The 14,774-nt window shown below is 44.4% G+C and overlaps 2 protein-coding genes across 8 annotated transcripts in view; one reads left to right on the plus strand and one right to left on the minus strand.

The window, feature by feature from the left end:
* COL8A1 (collagen type VIII alpha 1 chain) overlaps nucleotides 1–4,740 on the plus strand; it is an 87,769-nt gene extending 83,029 nt beyond the window's left edge. Inside the window, exon 5 of the mRNA XM_066568951.1 lies at nucleotides 1,253–4,740. Within this exon, the coding sequence (XP_066425048.1) occupies nucleotides 1,253–3,159 (1,907 nt within the window). The 3' untranslated portion in view covers nucleotides 3,160–4,740. The remainder of the gene's footprint in view (nucleotides 1–1,252) is intronic.
* Nucleotides 1–14,774, minus strand: part of ST3GAL6 (ST3 beta-galactoside alpha-2,3-sialyltransferase 6) — a 318,443-nt gene that overhangs the window by 271,054 nt on the left and 32,615 nt on the right. For 4 of the 7 annotated variants that reach the window (XM_066572066.1, XM_066572063.1, XM_066572064.1 and 1 more), the window contains one exon: nucleotides 12,094–12,246. In XM_066572066.1, coding sequence (XP_066428163.1) covers nucleotides 12,094–12,246 — 153 coding nt within the window. Of the gene's footprint in view, nucleotides 1–7,024; nucleotides 10,288–12,093; nucleotides 12,247–14,774 lie in introns of those variants that run through there. The other 3 variants (XM_066572069.1, XM_066572065.1, XM_066572068.1) reach the window with 2 other exon arrangements.

A 14,774-nucleotide genomic window follows, 5' to 3' on the forward strand; every position in this document is an offset into this window, starting at 1 on the left:
TACAGACTCTGGAGTCCTCTTTCTGTAGGTTATTTATGGGTGTAACAGAGGCATTGAAAGTACAGAGGAATAATGCACAGGTCTGCACGTACAAGCACTTTCTCTATTCAGTAAAGGAAGTTTGGACAGTATTAAGGTACTTAAGAAAACAAAAAAAAGGTCCAAAATACAAAGGGTGACCAGGAACACCCAGTGTCATAAAATTCTTGTGAGGACCACCAGCATCTGTACAAGTACAGACAAACTGGGTAACTTTGTCCTACTGAGGCCCCAGCTAACCACAACCTCCACTGACTTCACGGGGAAATGGAAGATTTCAGGGCCTATTTTTGGAGTGTCTGAACAAGAACCATTAGCTGTAGAAAAATCAACCTACCTCATGAGCAAAGATTTTTGATGTGCATAAAACACAACATGTGCAGAGAGGGAAGGTTTTTGCCTCCCATAAAGCAGAGGTCTGCCCTCAAACCTCATCTCCCGTCCTTCCCCAAATCTCTCACTTTTTTACACATTTTAGAGCCAGAAAGAGTTTCCATTAACCCAAAAAGCAGGAGCTTGAAAAGCAACCAACCCCAGCAGCAACTTCCCCACCCTGACCTGCAATGATAAGTGGTGACATACACAAAAATGTGGGTTTCAACAATAAAAACCTTTTGCAAAGTGTTTAGAAGAGCCATAACTAGACATGGCTATGCCAAAAGAGCAACACTGATTAAGGCTGCAGGTTTCCAGTAATACTCTAATGGGAACCAAAGCCTTGGGGAAAATACAGATACACCTTATGTATAAACTTCTTACTAATACAATCTTATTTAATTGATCTTGCTTATTTATGCCCATCCAGAAAAAGCACTTTTATGCCAGGATTCCTCCCACAGCATGAGAGCACTGAGTTTCCTGTAAAAACTTCTAAAGGTAGATTGATCTACCGCAATGTGGGACAAAATGCAGATTTTGCTGTTTAAGATTGTATAGGTAGAAAACACCACCAAAGCACAAATGGTTTTTACATATGATGCACAGTAATTACATTGTGGTAACAGAAGCACGCATGGAAGTTTGGAGTATGAAAAACAGTAACATCCTCTTTAATTCTCAACACCAACCTGTAACTCGCTAGTTGTCTCTGTCTACCACAAAACCAGAAGGCATCATTAAAAGCATATTCAATTCAAAACTGCCTGCTTTTTGAAGGATGTGACTGCACTCACCTTTTATCTCTTCCTCTGGCCCTTTCTTCTTTTCTTCCCAGAAATTCCCATGCGCAGTCTGAGGGGTGAACAAGGTCCCCCAGGTGAGCCTGGACCAAGAGGGCCACCAGGGCCACCAGGATTACCAGGTCATGGTGTACCAGGAGCCAAAGGAAAACCAGGCCCACAAGGATACCCAGGAATTGGAAAGCCGGGTTTGCCAGGGATGCCAGGAAAACCAGGGGTCATGGGGCCCCCAGGGCCAAGAGGGGAGATGGGGCCGAAGGGGGAAATTGGGCCTATGGGGATTCCTGGACCACAAGGACCACCAGGGCCTCATGGGCTTCCTGGCATAGGGAAGGCGGGTGCTCCGGGGCTGCAGGGGCAACCAGGGCCAAAGGGTGAGCCTGGGATGAAGGGGCCACCAGGAATCCCTGGGATCCCAGGGCCAAAAGGGGAGAAGGGGGTTGGGATCCCAGGTTTGCCAGGTCTGAAGGGTCCACCTGGGCTTCCTGGTCCCCCCGGCCCCGTGGGACTGCCAGGGGTTGGCAAACCCGGCATGGTTGGCTTCCCTGGCCCACAGGGACCCCTGGGCAAACCCGGACCCCCAGGAGAGTTGGGGCTGCAGGGGCCTCCAGGGGCCCCTGGGATCCAAGGCCCTCCTGGCCCACCTGGTATTGGCAAACCAGGCCAGGATGGCATGCCCGGCCAGCCTGGCTTCCCGGGTGGCAAAGGGGAGCAGGGATTGCCAGGCCTGCCAGGCCCCCCCGGCCTCCCTGGGGTTGGGAAGCCGGGCTTCCCTGGGCCCAAAGGGGAGCGAGGTGTGGGTGGTCTGCCTGGGCCTCTGGGGCCAAAGGGGGAGAAGGGGCATGCGGGGCCACCTGGCATGGGAGGGCCACCAGGGGAACCCGGCCAGCCAGGACTGCCAGGCATCATGGGACCCCCGGGGGCCGCTGGTTTCCCAGGACCTAAAGGGGAGGGGGGTGCCGTAGGGCCACCAGGACCAGTCGGCCCCAAAGGGGAACCCGGCCTGCAGGGTTTTCCAGGAAAGCCAGGCTTTCCTGGGGAAGTGGGTGGCCCTGGGCTGCGGGGGCTGCCGGGCCCCACAGGACCCAAGGGGGAAGCCGGACACAAAGGCTTGCCGGGATTGCCGGGTGTCCCGGGGCTTGTGGGGCCAAAGGGTGAGCCCGGGCTACCCGGTGCCCAGGGGCTTCAGGGCCCCTCGGGCATCCCGGGCATTGCGGGACCCAGTGGTCCCATCGGCCCCCCCGGGCTGCCAGGGGCGAAGGGCGAGCCAGGCATGCCCGGCCCCCCTGGCTTTCCTGGGATAGGCAAACCTGGTGCTGCGGGGCTGCAGGGACCCCCGGGAAAGCCTGGGGCGCTCGGTCCTCCTGGCCAGCCGGGGCTCCAGGGGCCACCGGGCCCTCCCGGGCCGCCAGGTCCCCCGGTCATCATCCCGCCCACTCCACCAGCTGTGGGACAATACCTGCCTGAGGTGGGACCAGGGATAGACGGCTTGAAGCCCCCCTACGGCTACAAGGGTAAGAAAGACAAGGCTGGTAGCATTGTTTACGAGATGCCCGCGTTCACGGCAGAGCTCCTCACGCCCTTCCCCCGCGTCGGGGTGCCCGTGAAGTTCGACAAGCTCCTGTACAACGGCCGGCAGAACTACAACCCCCAGACGGGGATCTTCACATGCGAGATCCCCGGTGTCTACTATTTCGCCTACCACGTCCACTGTAAAGGCGCCAACGTGTGGGTGGCGCTGTACAAGAACAACGAGCCGCTCATGTACACCTACGACGAATACAAGAAGGGCTTCCTGGACCAGGCTTCGGGCAGCGCCGTGGTGCAGCTGATGCACGGAGACAAAGTCTACGTTCAGATGCCATCCGAGCAGGCGGCAGGACTCTATGCCGGGCAGTACGTTCATTCGTCTTTTTCAGGGTATTTATTGTATCCCATGTAAAACAAACAGACTCACACACACAACACACACACACAATCAAAACCTTTCTCCTCTGCTTCTAACTTTTATACAACAAAAGGTGCATTTTATGACCATTTGACCATCTTGTACAAAAACAATAATAAATGCAAAGTTTAACATTATACACAGATAGTTATAAAAAAAGGTATGGCAAACATATCTAAAGATGTGTATCAGGTTCATAAACAGTTGTTTTGCACCCAAGGGGGACATATTAGCTGTACATTATATATTTCTGCAAAGCCATGCTTACTTAATTTCATTCACAGTAATTCAGTACTAAAGTTCAAATCAGTGTATGTCACTCACTCCTGTTGCTTTGATCATAGTTATGAGACGAAAAACAGTGACTTAAAGCAGAGTAGGTCAGTCTCTAATTATATTTTAAAAAATTGAGAGGCTTATTTGTCTGGGTGGGGATTTTCTTCGATTTTTTATAGCAGGTCTACCTGACAAGCAAAGGTTCCCTTGGCTGGAGACTTTTATTTCCCTTCCCCTGTAATAAAATAATCCTGCATGTGAGTTTTTTCCTGAACAATTTACTTACGATGGAAGAGAAATCCTGATGGCATGATCATTCCCCCTGAGCCTTCTCCAGCAGTCACTGGATCTAAAATGTCACCAGTGCGTCCAGCAGGCACTGGCTTCACTTCCAAATGCCACAGCACTTAAAAAGTCTCCGTTCCCTATTCACACAGCTCAAGTAGATGAGGCAAATCTCCCCCATTTATTTGTGCCACGTCATTGAGGCATTTTGGCCAACACATGGCCATACTTCAGGGTGGCATAAATTTGCTTCAATTTCTGTGCTTGTATCAAGAACCCATTTAGCTTGTCAGAAGAAACACCTATTCTGCCACTCAGCAAAAGCTGAATCAGTTTGCTTTTGCAATGACTAGGCAAAGCAGAAGTAGCTTTGTTTGTTTAACTGATTTGTTGCTTGAGATCAACCAATAATTTTACTGGTAATACTGATCACGCAAATTTATTTGAGAACTTGGTTCTATCTAAAAACTGATTTCCAATCCTTATTTATACGTTACCAGTTGTCAAGGAGAACCAGCAGGTCTCAATACTTTTCTGTACTTGAGGACAGTGACTTCTGTGCACGAAGTCTCTGTCTGCTCATCAGTGGTGCTAATCTCACCTCAAAAAGTGTTCTGTTTCCAAAGGGCAGTGGACCTTGCTGTGGTTCCCTGTACATCACACATGGCTGCATTAGTTCAAGGAGTTAAGTGCTCATCACTTCTTCAATGTCTTTAGCTACCGCTACTGCTTTTGATTAAAAATGAACTAGATTTTTTTCATGCAGAACTAAGATTGGATTTAACTGGCATGACCATTATTTAAATGCAGAGTTTAATGCAGTCTAACATTGACTAAGGACTCAAGTGATATAATGTGGTGCTTTATCTCAGAAATTTTATGGAATGGTGGCAGGAATGGACAAACAGTTTACCAGACACTGGTGACTTCAGTATGCTCCCAGAATATATGAGATATGTCAAAAGCAAATAATTTTGTATTTAAAATTTTTGTACTGATTTGAAAGAAATACCTTATTAAATATCTTTAAAAATAAAACCAAAAACCAATTCTGTCTTCATTCAGAACTATCAGAAGGAACATTCATCCTGCTGAACTCATTTATCAGACCACAAGGGCTCTCTGAAACCACTGACAGCCTGATATAGGGGGGGAAATTAAGAGATACACCCTATTCTCTCATTCCCATCTCCTGGTAAAACATGCTCTAAGCCAGAGAGGGAACACATCCCATTTGGTGGGAGGGCACAGCAGGGTCTGGGGGGTACATGAAGAGGGAGGGACTCCCTCAGGTAGCCCCTGGGGACAGATACTGCTCAGCATGAGCCAACATGGGAGTGCAGGGAAGAAGGCAGAGGGGCAGCCAAGGAATCAGCCACAGAGGCTGCTGCTAAGGGCTTGTGTTGCCTGAAAAGGCAGAACTGGCTACCCAGGAGGAGAGGTGCTTGCTCTCCTGATGTGGCTTCCTCAAAGACAAGCATTTCGTCCAAGCTGGTGAACGCCTGAACTGTTCATACTGAAAGCCATGCACTGAATACCTACTGTGCCAGAAAATTGTTATCCGAATCTCCCTTGGACTCCCTGAAGCCCTCAGCATCTCATTTTTACTGCACAAAGGAAAAATACTGCACTCAACATCTCTCTATCTAAAGCCATTTTCCCTTTCTGAAAATTTTTATCGTACACCATCTTCATTCTTCATCTCTTATTTTAGCAGTCCCCCGCCAGCTCACAGTAAGACAAACTAGATTCAAAATACAATGAAAAATTCGAATCACAAGGATGCTGCTCTTGATCTTACCCACAACAAACATGTCTCGGCTATGGTTGTACTCCGCCTGGAGTTAGATCTCTAGCCACAGGACAACTCTGCCCACCTAGGTTCAAAAACTTTCAGCTGTTTTGCTCTACAAAGCACTGAAGTTTGTTCCAAAACTTGAAACCATACCTGACAACACCATTTACTTGACACACCAATAATAACAGCCCTGGGCATGCCCACACATCCACACTCACACACAGAGAGAGCACCAGCCTTGCAAAAATAAGTCTGAGGGCACTGTCTTTAACAGTTTATTCACAGGAAAATAATCGCCTTCTATATGTAGCATTCAAAATTTCACTTGAAACAACTCTAAGAATTCCTCAAAATACAGGTGGCATTTCAAAGGCATATAAAACTTAAGACAAATGGCAAATAAAATAAGTATTTCCCAATACCAAGAACATATGCTGAGCTTTGTATGTTCTTAAAAATCAGAGTCCACTTAAAAGTGAAGGTATTTATGCTCTTCCCCCAGAGCATTGCTAAAAGGAAAGCATGACATTGGAAACAAGAAGTACCACATGCTAATTAAACATCAAAGTTGTGATTCTGTATTATTATCACCTATGTAGTCACTGGAAATATCTGGAATACATTTAGGAACATCTTTTAGACACTCTCAGATTTGTATTTAGTGCAATAGTCTGTGACTTCCCTGAATTATTACAGCAGAGGAAATAATAGTTTCCCAACAAAGAAACCTCCAGAAAGTCTGAGCCAAACAGAGCTTTCAGCCAACATGTGTCATCCTGCCTGTTCTGTGCATAGTTTGGTATTTTAGAGCTGTGACTATCTGACAGTGCAGCATTTTGAGATGGGTGGCAGATAAAATGCAGAAGCACCTTTGCTGTAAATTCAGCAAGCTGCCAGAGAACAGGAACAAGAATAAGAAGGGAGGAGAACATCTGACTTCAGATAGAAAAATGATGGGAGACACTGGGGACCTACACAGTTACACCATTATCAGACACAGAAATAAAGCTGGCAGCACCCTGGGATTCAAAACTGGCAGCTTCACTCCTGATATGATTAAAAAAACCCCAGATAGCTTTTAAAGGGAAATTTCAGTGCAGATTTCATTTTCAGAAATGGCAAAAAGGTAAAAAAAATCTTAATAGCAGCTCAGGCCTGGAAACTATCTAAATATTTGATGCTAGCATTATTGTTTTATTCTAAAAGCCCCAAGTCTTTGGTACTACAAAACACCTGTGAAAATGTGTGCCCAGACAGAAGAGACACTAATTTGTGATTACTGCTGAGAAACACACTACATATGGGTGTTCCTGCCTCTGTCCTTGAGGCAGAGCAGCAGGAATGCTGTACATGAAGCAGGTGCTGTTACAGGGCTGGTGTACACAGGATCCTACAACTTGTGGGGAGAAAAATTCATGACTAGGCTCACTGCTTATAATAGACGACAAAAAAGTTACTGGCCTGCAAGCTATGCTTTCAAAAAAAAAAAAAAAACACACACACAAAAAACCCAAACAAACAAAAAACCCAACAACAACAAAAAAACCACACCACAAATGCCCCATAGTTTATCAGCAGCATCAGCTCTTGGCTTCATCCTGAGGGAACAGTTTCATTCAAAATGTTACCCAGTCACCCAGGGACAAAAACTGCAGTGGACTCAACACCCCTGGCAGGAGCACAGAAGTGGTAGAAAAATATCCCTCAAAATACCGCTTAATTTGAAAAATAAGTCAGCCGTACCATGGGAAGGGCTTATTAGGATATGAAAAGAAACAGCTGATATGGATAAATGCTTGTAGAGAACATATTAAATTCATTGAGAATACCAAACATTATTTTAAAAAATATTTTAGGGAGATCAAAAAGCTGATGTGGCAAAAGTGGAAAAGACTAAAGGGATTTTTTTAAGTACAGAGATTTTGGGAGACACCATTTGTTTGCCATGAGGCTTCTATTTTTTTCCAATTATTTTATTTGATCTGCTACAGCTAGAATCCAAATCCCATCCTCCCAAAAAAAGCAGAAAATCTACTAGAAAAATTGGAGAAGGAATCAGTTTATATTAGTGGGAAGACTATCTCTGGAGATGAAATAAAGCAGAGAAAATAACATCTTCAAAAGCAGAGCTCCCTACCCACTTCTTGGAACTGGAGACAGGGGTGGAGAAGCAGAAGGATGCAGTCTGCACCATCACAAAAACTCTCCTCACAGTGTCCAGAACATATTCAACAGCTCTCCTGGAAAAACATCCTGCAAGATGTTACATGGATGCAGCTGGACTGTGGCAACAGCCATTGGGAGAGCAGGGGGCCCTAGATCTGGAAGCAACCACAGGTTTTGAGGGTGAAGGAGCAGCCCCCCACTTCTGCTGGCCTTGGCTCTCAACACAATCAAAGATCTACCGGGGGCTTCTCTGCAACAACAGCTTGGAGAACACTGCTATGTCTGCAAAAAGCCTTGCCACAGCGGCTTTTGCAGTGGAATTACTACTGTCAGGAGTTTAAATCACTGTAGGTCTGGGGCTGCAGAATCACATACAAACCTTTTCAATTAACTGAAATAACCAGGAGAAATAAATGCTGTTAGAGACACAAAGACAATAATGTCACTATTTTCTTGAGTGAAACCCCACCTGTTTGTATTGAGATTTTCAAGCAAAAATCTCTCCAAAGTCTCAGGAAAAAGTAAAGGAAATACAAAAAATTAAGAGCCCTTCTGCCAGTTGGTGAAGAAATTATGATTTCCTCCATTTCTACCACCAGTATCACCTGGGGACATGCTTCCCAGGTGCAATACCTGGGGACATGCTCCCCTCTCCTCCACACCCCGACCTGCCACCCTGCACACAGCTGGAATACAGCTGCAGCCAAGCGACATGCAGCAGACAAGACACCATGGCACACCCTGTCCCTTGCTGGGACACACCTGCATCCTTCCCCAGCCCATGCCAGAGATTTTCCTGACATCTCAAGTTATTTCAGGTATGTCCAGCTTGCTTGACACAGACCAAAGCTCAGGAATCACTGGGTGAAAACACAAGCCTCCTTCCTTTCAGCTGTGGCACCTCTCCAGACCACACTGCCCTCCCCCTAACTCCCAAATGGCAATTCCTCTCCATAGCTGCAGCAAAATAAATTGTGTTCAGCACTCTTGCAATCCTCACCTTCTGAAAATAACAAATACCCTGGTTTATGTTCATATTGTGATTGTTTGCATTCCTCCTAAATGTCCTCTCTATATAATTTTATAGAAAAGCAACCATGGTATTCCTACCAACTTCAAAGACTTTTTAAGTGGACTTATTTGCGTTTTCTTCAGGTTTGATTAATAAAGATAACCACAAAATCATCCAGAAATTCTGCCATAATTAAAAAAAAAATTTTATATAAATGTCGTGTGAGAGAACTGGAACTGCACATTGTTGTTCTTTGATAGCTGTCAAGCGTGTTCCCAAGCAGATTTCATTTATTCACAGGCTTGTCAGAGACAAACCAATACAGGAAATATAAACTTCCCATTAAATGTTTCAACTAAAATCTTGAGCAGGTTCTCACTGCTAAATGATTTAAGTTCATCCACACACTTCAAACTTAAATATCAACACAGAAGAGGTAAACAGATGCCAAATGATAATTCAGCTGAAGTACACCCTGGATATTCCCTACTACACTCTAATGCCAAAAATGGGAGTATTCCTTGTTTGTATTGATGCATTACAACATCTGAGGAAGGAGATTGTACTCATTTGGAAAAATCCACCTGTTTTTGAGGAAACAAACAAAAAAAATGCATGAGATGCTGTCCTGGAGAACTAGGACTCCAACAAACATTGACTCTAAACTCAGGCATGAACATGTCTGTCCAAGCTTTTGTTTCTATTGTGGTATGGGGGCTGACACAGGTCGTTCGGACAGCTCTTCAGTCTTTGTATTCCTTTTTTTTAAGTCAAGTCAGCAACTGTAAAATTTACTGGATGCACAGCACAGGGAGCATTATTATTCTATAAAATGGGTACAACACAAGCATCGTCAACACCAACATCTCCACAAATCAGACAAAGGGTCTTCACCTTCAGCAAAGGCAGACAGAAGCCCAGAGTTGATGGTCAGTGCAGAAGCTGTGGCTGCTCAGCTGAAGGTGGACATCCTCTCCTCAGGAGTATGGCAGAACAAAACCTGTACAGTCTGTATGTTCCCCCTTCTCCAAAACACACAGTAATGATTTAGATGCATAGTTTTAAAGCAATTTTCATACAAGAAGACAGACAGTCATGACTTTACACCCACCTACAGAATGAACACCAGTCATCTCAGTCTCCTGACAGTGGAACTCTTTTGGAGGACAACATCAGAAACAAAAGTATTCCAGAGAATTAATCATTTGGAAAGAGTTCTCACTGATAAGTAAGTGATGTACATCACATTTTTATATATCCCTGATACTTTCAGTTGAAAGTTTCATGGTTTTCCCACTATTAAATAGCTTCACAGAAATTCCGTTAACTCTGTTTGCAACAGTCCCTTACCCTCAGTTAAAAGTTTTTGCCTTGATGAGGTTTCTGGGCTCCTTTAAACGGTAAACAGTTATGTTGCACTTAAAAAATAAAAATGTCATACAAAAAATAAACATTTTTCAAATCTTGAAAATAGTGATTGTTCTTTGTATTTTCCATTCAGCTTTCATGTCAAATTGATCACAAAGTTCTTGTCTATAAGCTTCTTCAAAAATTTCTGCTCGGCAGTGATGTTGTGGTATTCATTCTAAAGAGATGTGAGGGAATAATAAAATTAATTATAAAATCAAATTATAACCAGCAGCACCACTTGGCTGTTCCTTTCTATTACCTGAGATACTTGGAAGATGCTAAGAACAGAAAAGGTCTGGGGAAAGACTTCTTAGCAAAGGCTATATAACCAGCAGCACCACTTGGCTGTTCCTTTCTATTACCTGAGATACTTGGAAGATGCTAAGAACAGAAAAGGTCTGGGGAAAGACTTCTTAGCAAAGGCTTAGCAGCTTCCCAAGAAAAGAGGATGCTCAAAACTAGATTAGATATTTTCATAAGGACACAACTGAAAAGGATGATCCTTTGGTGATAAGAACAGGTGAAATGTGGGCTCACAGAAATCCTTCCATTATTAACTCTTCCAAATCCTTGCCCTGCTTATTCAGAACAACGGCTCTGTAAGAACATTTACAGCACAAGCAGTAAGAAAATGAGTAATCGTCAAAACCCAGTGCAGGTTCTCGAAAAAGCACATCAGACACTTCTAGTTCAGATGCATCCTGCCAATTAGGTTCAGCAAACCCAAAGCAACCCATCTTCTGTGCTGTATCCAGGTTCTTGAGGAGACCACTAAGGTTAGTGGAGGGCAGCACAAGGAAAGTAAATTTACTTAAAGACACTGAATCCTGTAAATTAAAATGAATATAATATGTATACTGCATAAAAGATTACACAGATGTAGTATAGTATTTGCAATTTATTGCCACTAAAGAACTAAAAGGAACATTTTTGTTTAATAGTTTGTTTTTTAAAATTTCAAGACTTTAGGAAACTTACAGATGTCTATTCAACTAATGATCAGCCTTACTCAAACTTAGTATATGTTGCAGAAAAGCACCTGCAGAGATGAGCCTCCAAACTAGGACAAGTTCAGTGTCAGAGGAAAATTATCTCAGAAAAGCAGGCATCTAGGAGTTCTGAGAAAAACATGAAAGGCTCCTATGGGCATTGTCTCTACCCTTCCTCTTCAGCAAATGGAAGAGGAGGAAAATGGCACCCATATGCTCTGGGCAAATGGCAAAGAAAACTTCACACTGCAGTGAAGGGCTAAGACAGGGTTGGCTTGAAATACAGAGATTAAGACAAATGAATACAAGAGCAGAGATATAAAAGAAAACAGAGGCATGGTCTTAGCAAAGCAGGAGGGAAGAGAAGGCATTCCTGATATTTTCCAGGCTCCTGCTGCTCCCTCTCCTGCTGAGTTGTGGCTTCCCCCTCCTGGAAGCAGTTCCTTCTCTTCCTAGCCTCCTCCAAGAGCTGCTTTTCTTTTCTACTTTGAGTTTCCAAAATTCAGTTCTTTTCCTATGCAAGACCTATACAAGTTCATAGGTCTTAACTCCTTCCATTCCCCTTTGCTCTTCTTTCTGCCTTTTAAGGAGTCTGACAGCTATGATATACAGTACAAGTAGGTGCCAAGGAAAAAGACAACACCAAAAGAAACAACATTGCTTATGTGCTGACAGCGCTAACAAAGATGTCTCTAGGACAAGGGCTGTGCAGCCTAAGGAAAACACCAGCAAAGCTGAACACAACACACAAATGGACATCTCATGCAGACACTGCAGAATATGGTACAGCACAAGGGACACAAAGATCAGTATCTACATTTTTCAGAAACAGCAGCAGACAGGAAGAGATTCAAGCAACGTTAACCCACAAGCAGCTGAACCAGGAGAAGGTGGGAGGCCCTTCTGACCTGTAATCCACACTTCTATCTATATTGAATTGCCTTCCCCAATTACCAGCTCTATTTCTCTCAGCACAAACAAGTGTTAGTTACCTGCATCATCTGAGACATGGTTTCATTGCCATAGTAGTGCAAAGAGCTATTTCTGTCAGTGAAGTCGTACTTGAAGCCTGCCAGGTGGACTTCATGGCATATGTGAAATGCCAGTGTAATGGCAATTAGCCCCGTTGTTGGATGCTTGGGTTTCTGCAACAAAACACAAAGAGAACACACGCATACATACCTGGCAGCCTGATGGGAACAGCAAACTTAAGAACAGAGACAAGGGCAATCAGGCAGCCTGGGTCTTCTACAGATGTTTGGTTTTACAGGTTGATCCCCTCCTATTGCTAAAGATATAAGGTACTGCCCCCTCAGGCTTCCCATGACCAGGGGTGTCTGCCATGTCAGCCCCCCAGGCTTCCCTGGAATTCCTTGGTTTCTAGTGAGGGCTAAGCCCACAGTGTAGCCCTTCCCTCCACAGAGGCATCAGAATGTCTCCCCATTGCTCTGCCCAGCTACTTTCATAAAACTGGGCAGGCTTCACAACACTGGAAAACAATTTACAACCCCCTCAAATTTGACTGAATTATGAGATGTGTTCAGAAGTTGCCACATGATGGAGACCCAGATGAACAGAACATGATATGACAAAATTTTCATAGCAACAAACTAAAAAAGCATGAAGGCTATGACTACACAAATTTGACTGAATTTGCATTTCTTCAAAGCAGGGAAATTCCAGAAGAACTTTGCTTTAGACCTTCCCATGCTATTCCCATTAGAAGAAACAAAATTATTTCTCCCTACAGTAAGTTTGGAAGCAAATGCAATGTAAAATGAACAGCATGTCATAAACAGGTTTTAACTGTGCAAAATTAAGAGCACCTAACCAAAAGGTAGCATTTCTCACACAAGCACAGCAGAAGTCCATGCAACCATCTGCCCTATCTTGTGATCAGATACATGACTTCCTTAGTACCAGGAGAGGCTAATACGATCTGGGGAAGTAAATGAGGCATGCTTTTTTAGAGAGAGATGAACTCATTCATTTGACCATGATGAAGCTAAGGTGAAAAGGTGTCCCCAGAAATGGACAAAACTTTCAGGCACCAATACCCTTCTTAGCTAAAGAAAGATTTTTCTCAGAGACCAAAAGAGCTATCATATGCTCTTTAGTAGCTGCAGTCAAACCTCAAACTGAGCACAAAATCATGGGCTTTTTTTTTGAACTCTGACCCCAAGGCTCAGTTTGTCTCTGAAAAAAGATGCAGACAAACGAATACTAGACAACTCTGTGCATAGAAAAGGCAGATGCACTCAATGTATATCTTTGTGACAACACTTCGTATGACAACACAAAAAATCCCCAGGAAGAAGTTACTATTCTCAGCTCTTTAAAGCCTAACTGAAGTCACAGAAAGGAACTATCACCTTTTATGGAAAAAATTTTGGTACCTTTATGCAACTCTTGGAATATTCCAGAAATAGTATCTGCTTAAAATGTGCATTATGCCCAGGGCTCCTGTCAGTTAGCAAAATAACTTTCTGCCCTAGGGGCCAAACATCATAAACTCAGTGGTGACTCTGTTGCAACATCCATACTAAACAGGATCCCAAAACTATGGCAGGAATGCTACATGTCACGATTAGTGCTACTTGGAAATATCAGGAGTACCACAGGTTGTAACTACCTCTGTGCACCTGTAGCTATCATAAAATTCACTTCAAAAAATATAATTTAAAAGCAACTACTTTTAAAATGTACTATCATGCAATATCCAGATATCTTCTGCCTGTAATTAAATATTTTCAGCCTACTTAATGGGAATAGGCACAGCCCTGGAATGACTCCACTACACTTTCTGAGTTTAGTGGTGCTGGGGCAACACATCTGATTTTATTCCCAGCTCTACTAACAATCAGAAATGTTTATTGGCTATGCACTAATGTGCTCACTGGGAACATGATACTGGTTTAATGGAAAAGGTAAGGACAGCAGGGAAAGCAACAGTGGTTGCTGCCATATCCTGCGGGCAGAGGGGGCTGAAGCACAGGACAGCGAAGGCAGCACCAGCCCTGCCCTGGGACAAGCAATGGTACAGAGGGCCCCAGTGTGAGACCTTCCTGCCCATGGAGCCTGTGGTGTGACCTGCAGCTTAACCAAGCTGTGCCAGTGCCACTGCAGATGTGCAAGCTCCTGTTATCTCCCAGTCACAGCCCACCTCTGAGATGGGAGGAAAGGGAGGAAGAGCATGCTTGAGATTGATCATTGCTGTACAGGGGCGAGGAACTGCAAAACCCCTGGCATGCAGTAAGTAGGATATATATGGAGGTAGCAGAAGGGGACTCTAGCTTTGTGCAGGGGCACTCAAAGGCAGGAGAAGAGCAAAGGGGCCTGTGCCTACATACCAGCTGACACCATGCACATCTCTCGGACTCACTGACAGCACTGCTTTTAATGTCCACTCCCACTAAGAGGGGAGCCCCAGAAGAGTCAGGAGGGACTTCTGGACCCATGGAGGCCATGCGCGTTCTGTGGCCATTTAGATTAGTCAGGCATCCAATTACTATGCTGCTTTCTTGCCACCCTTGGCTGAAAACCTGAAATGCCAGGGGTCCAAGCAAGCACATACCAAAATGGCTATTCCAGTCTGAGAGTTAGTAAGGGAGAAAAAAAACACTATTAAGCTCAGAAAACAGAAAGAAATACTGGAAAGAGGTACAGAATGTAC

This window comes from Molothrus aeneus, chromosome 2, assembly GCF_037042795.1.
Source record: "Molothrus aeneus isolate 106 chromosome 2, BPBGC_Maene_1.0, whole genome shotgun sequence".
Taxonomy (NCBI): Eukaryota; Metazoa; Chordata; class Aves; order Passeriformes; family Icteridae; genus Molothrus; species Molothrus aeneus.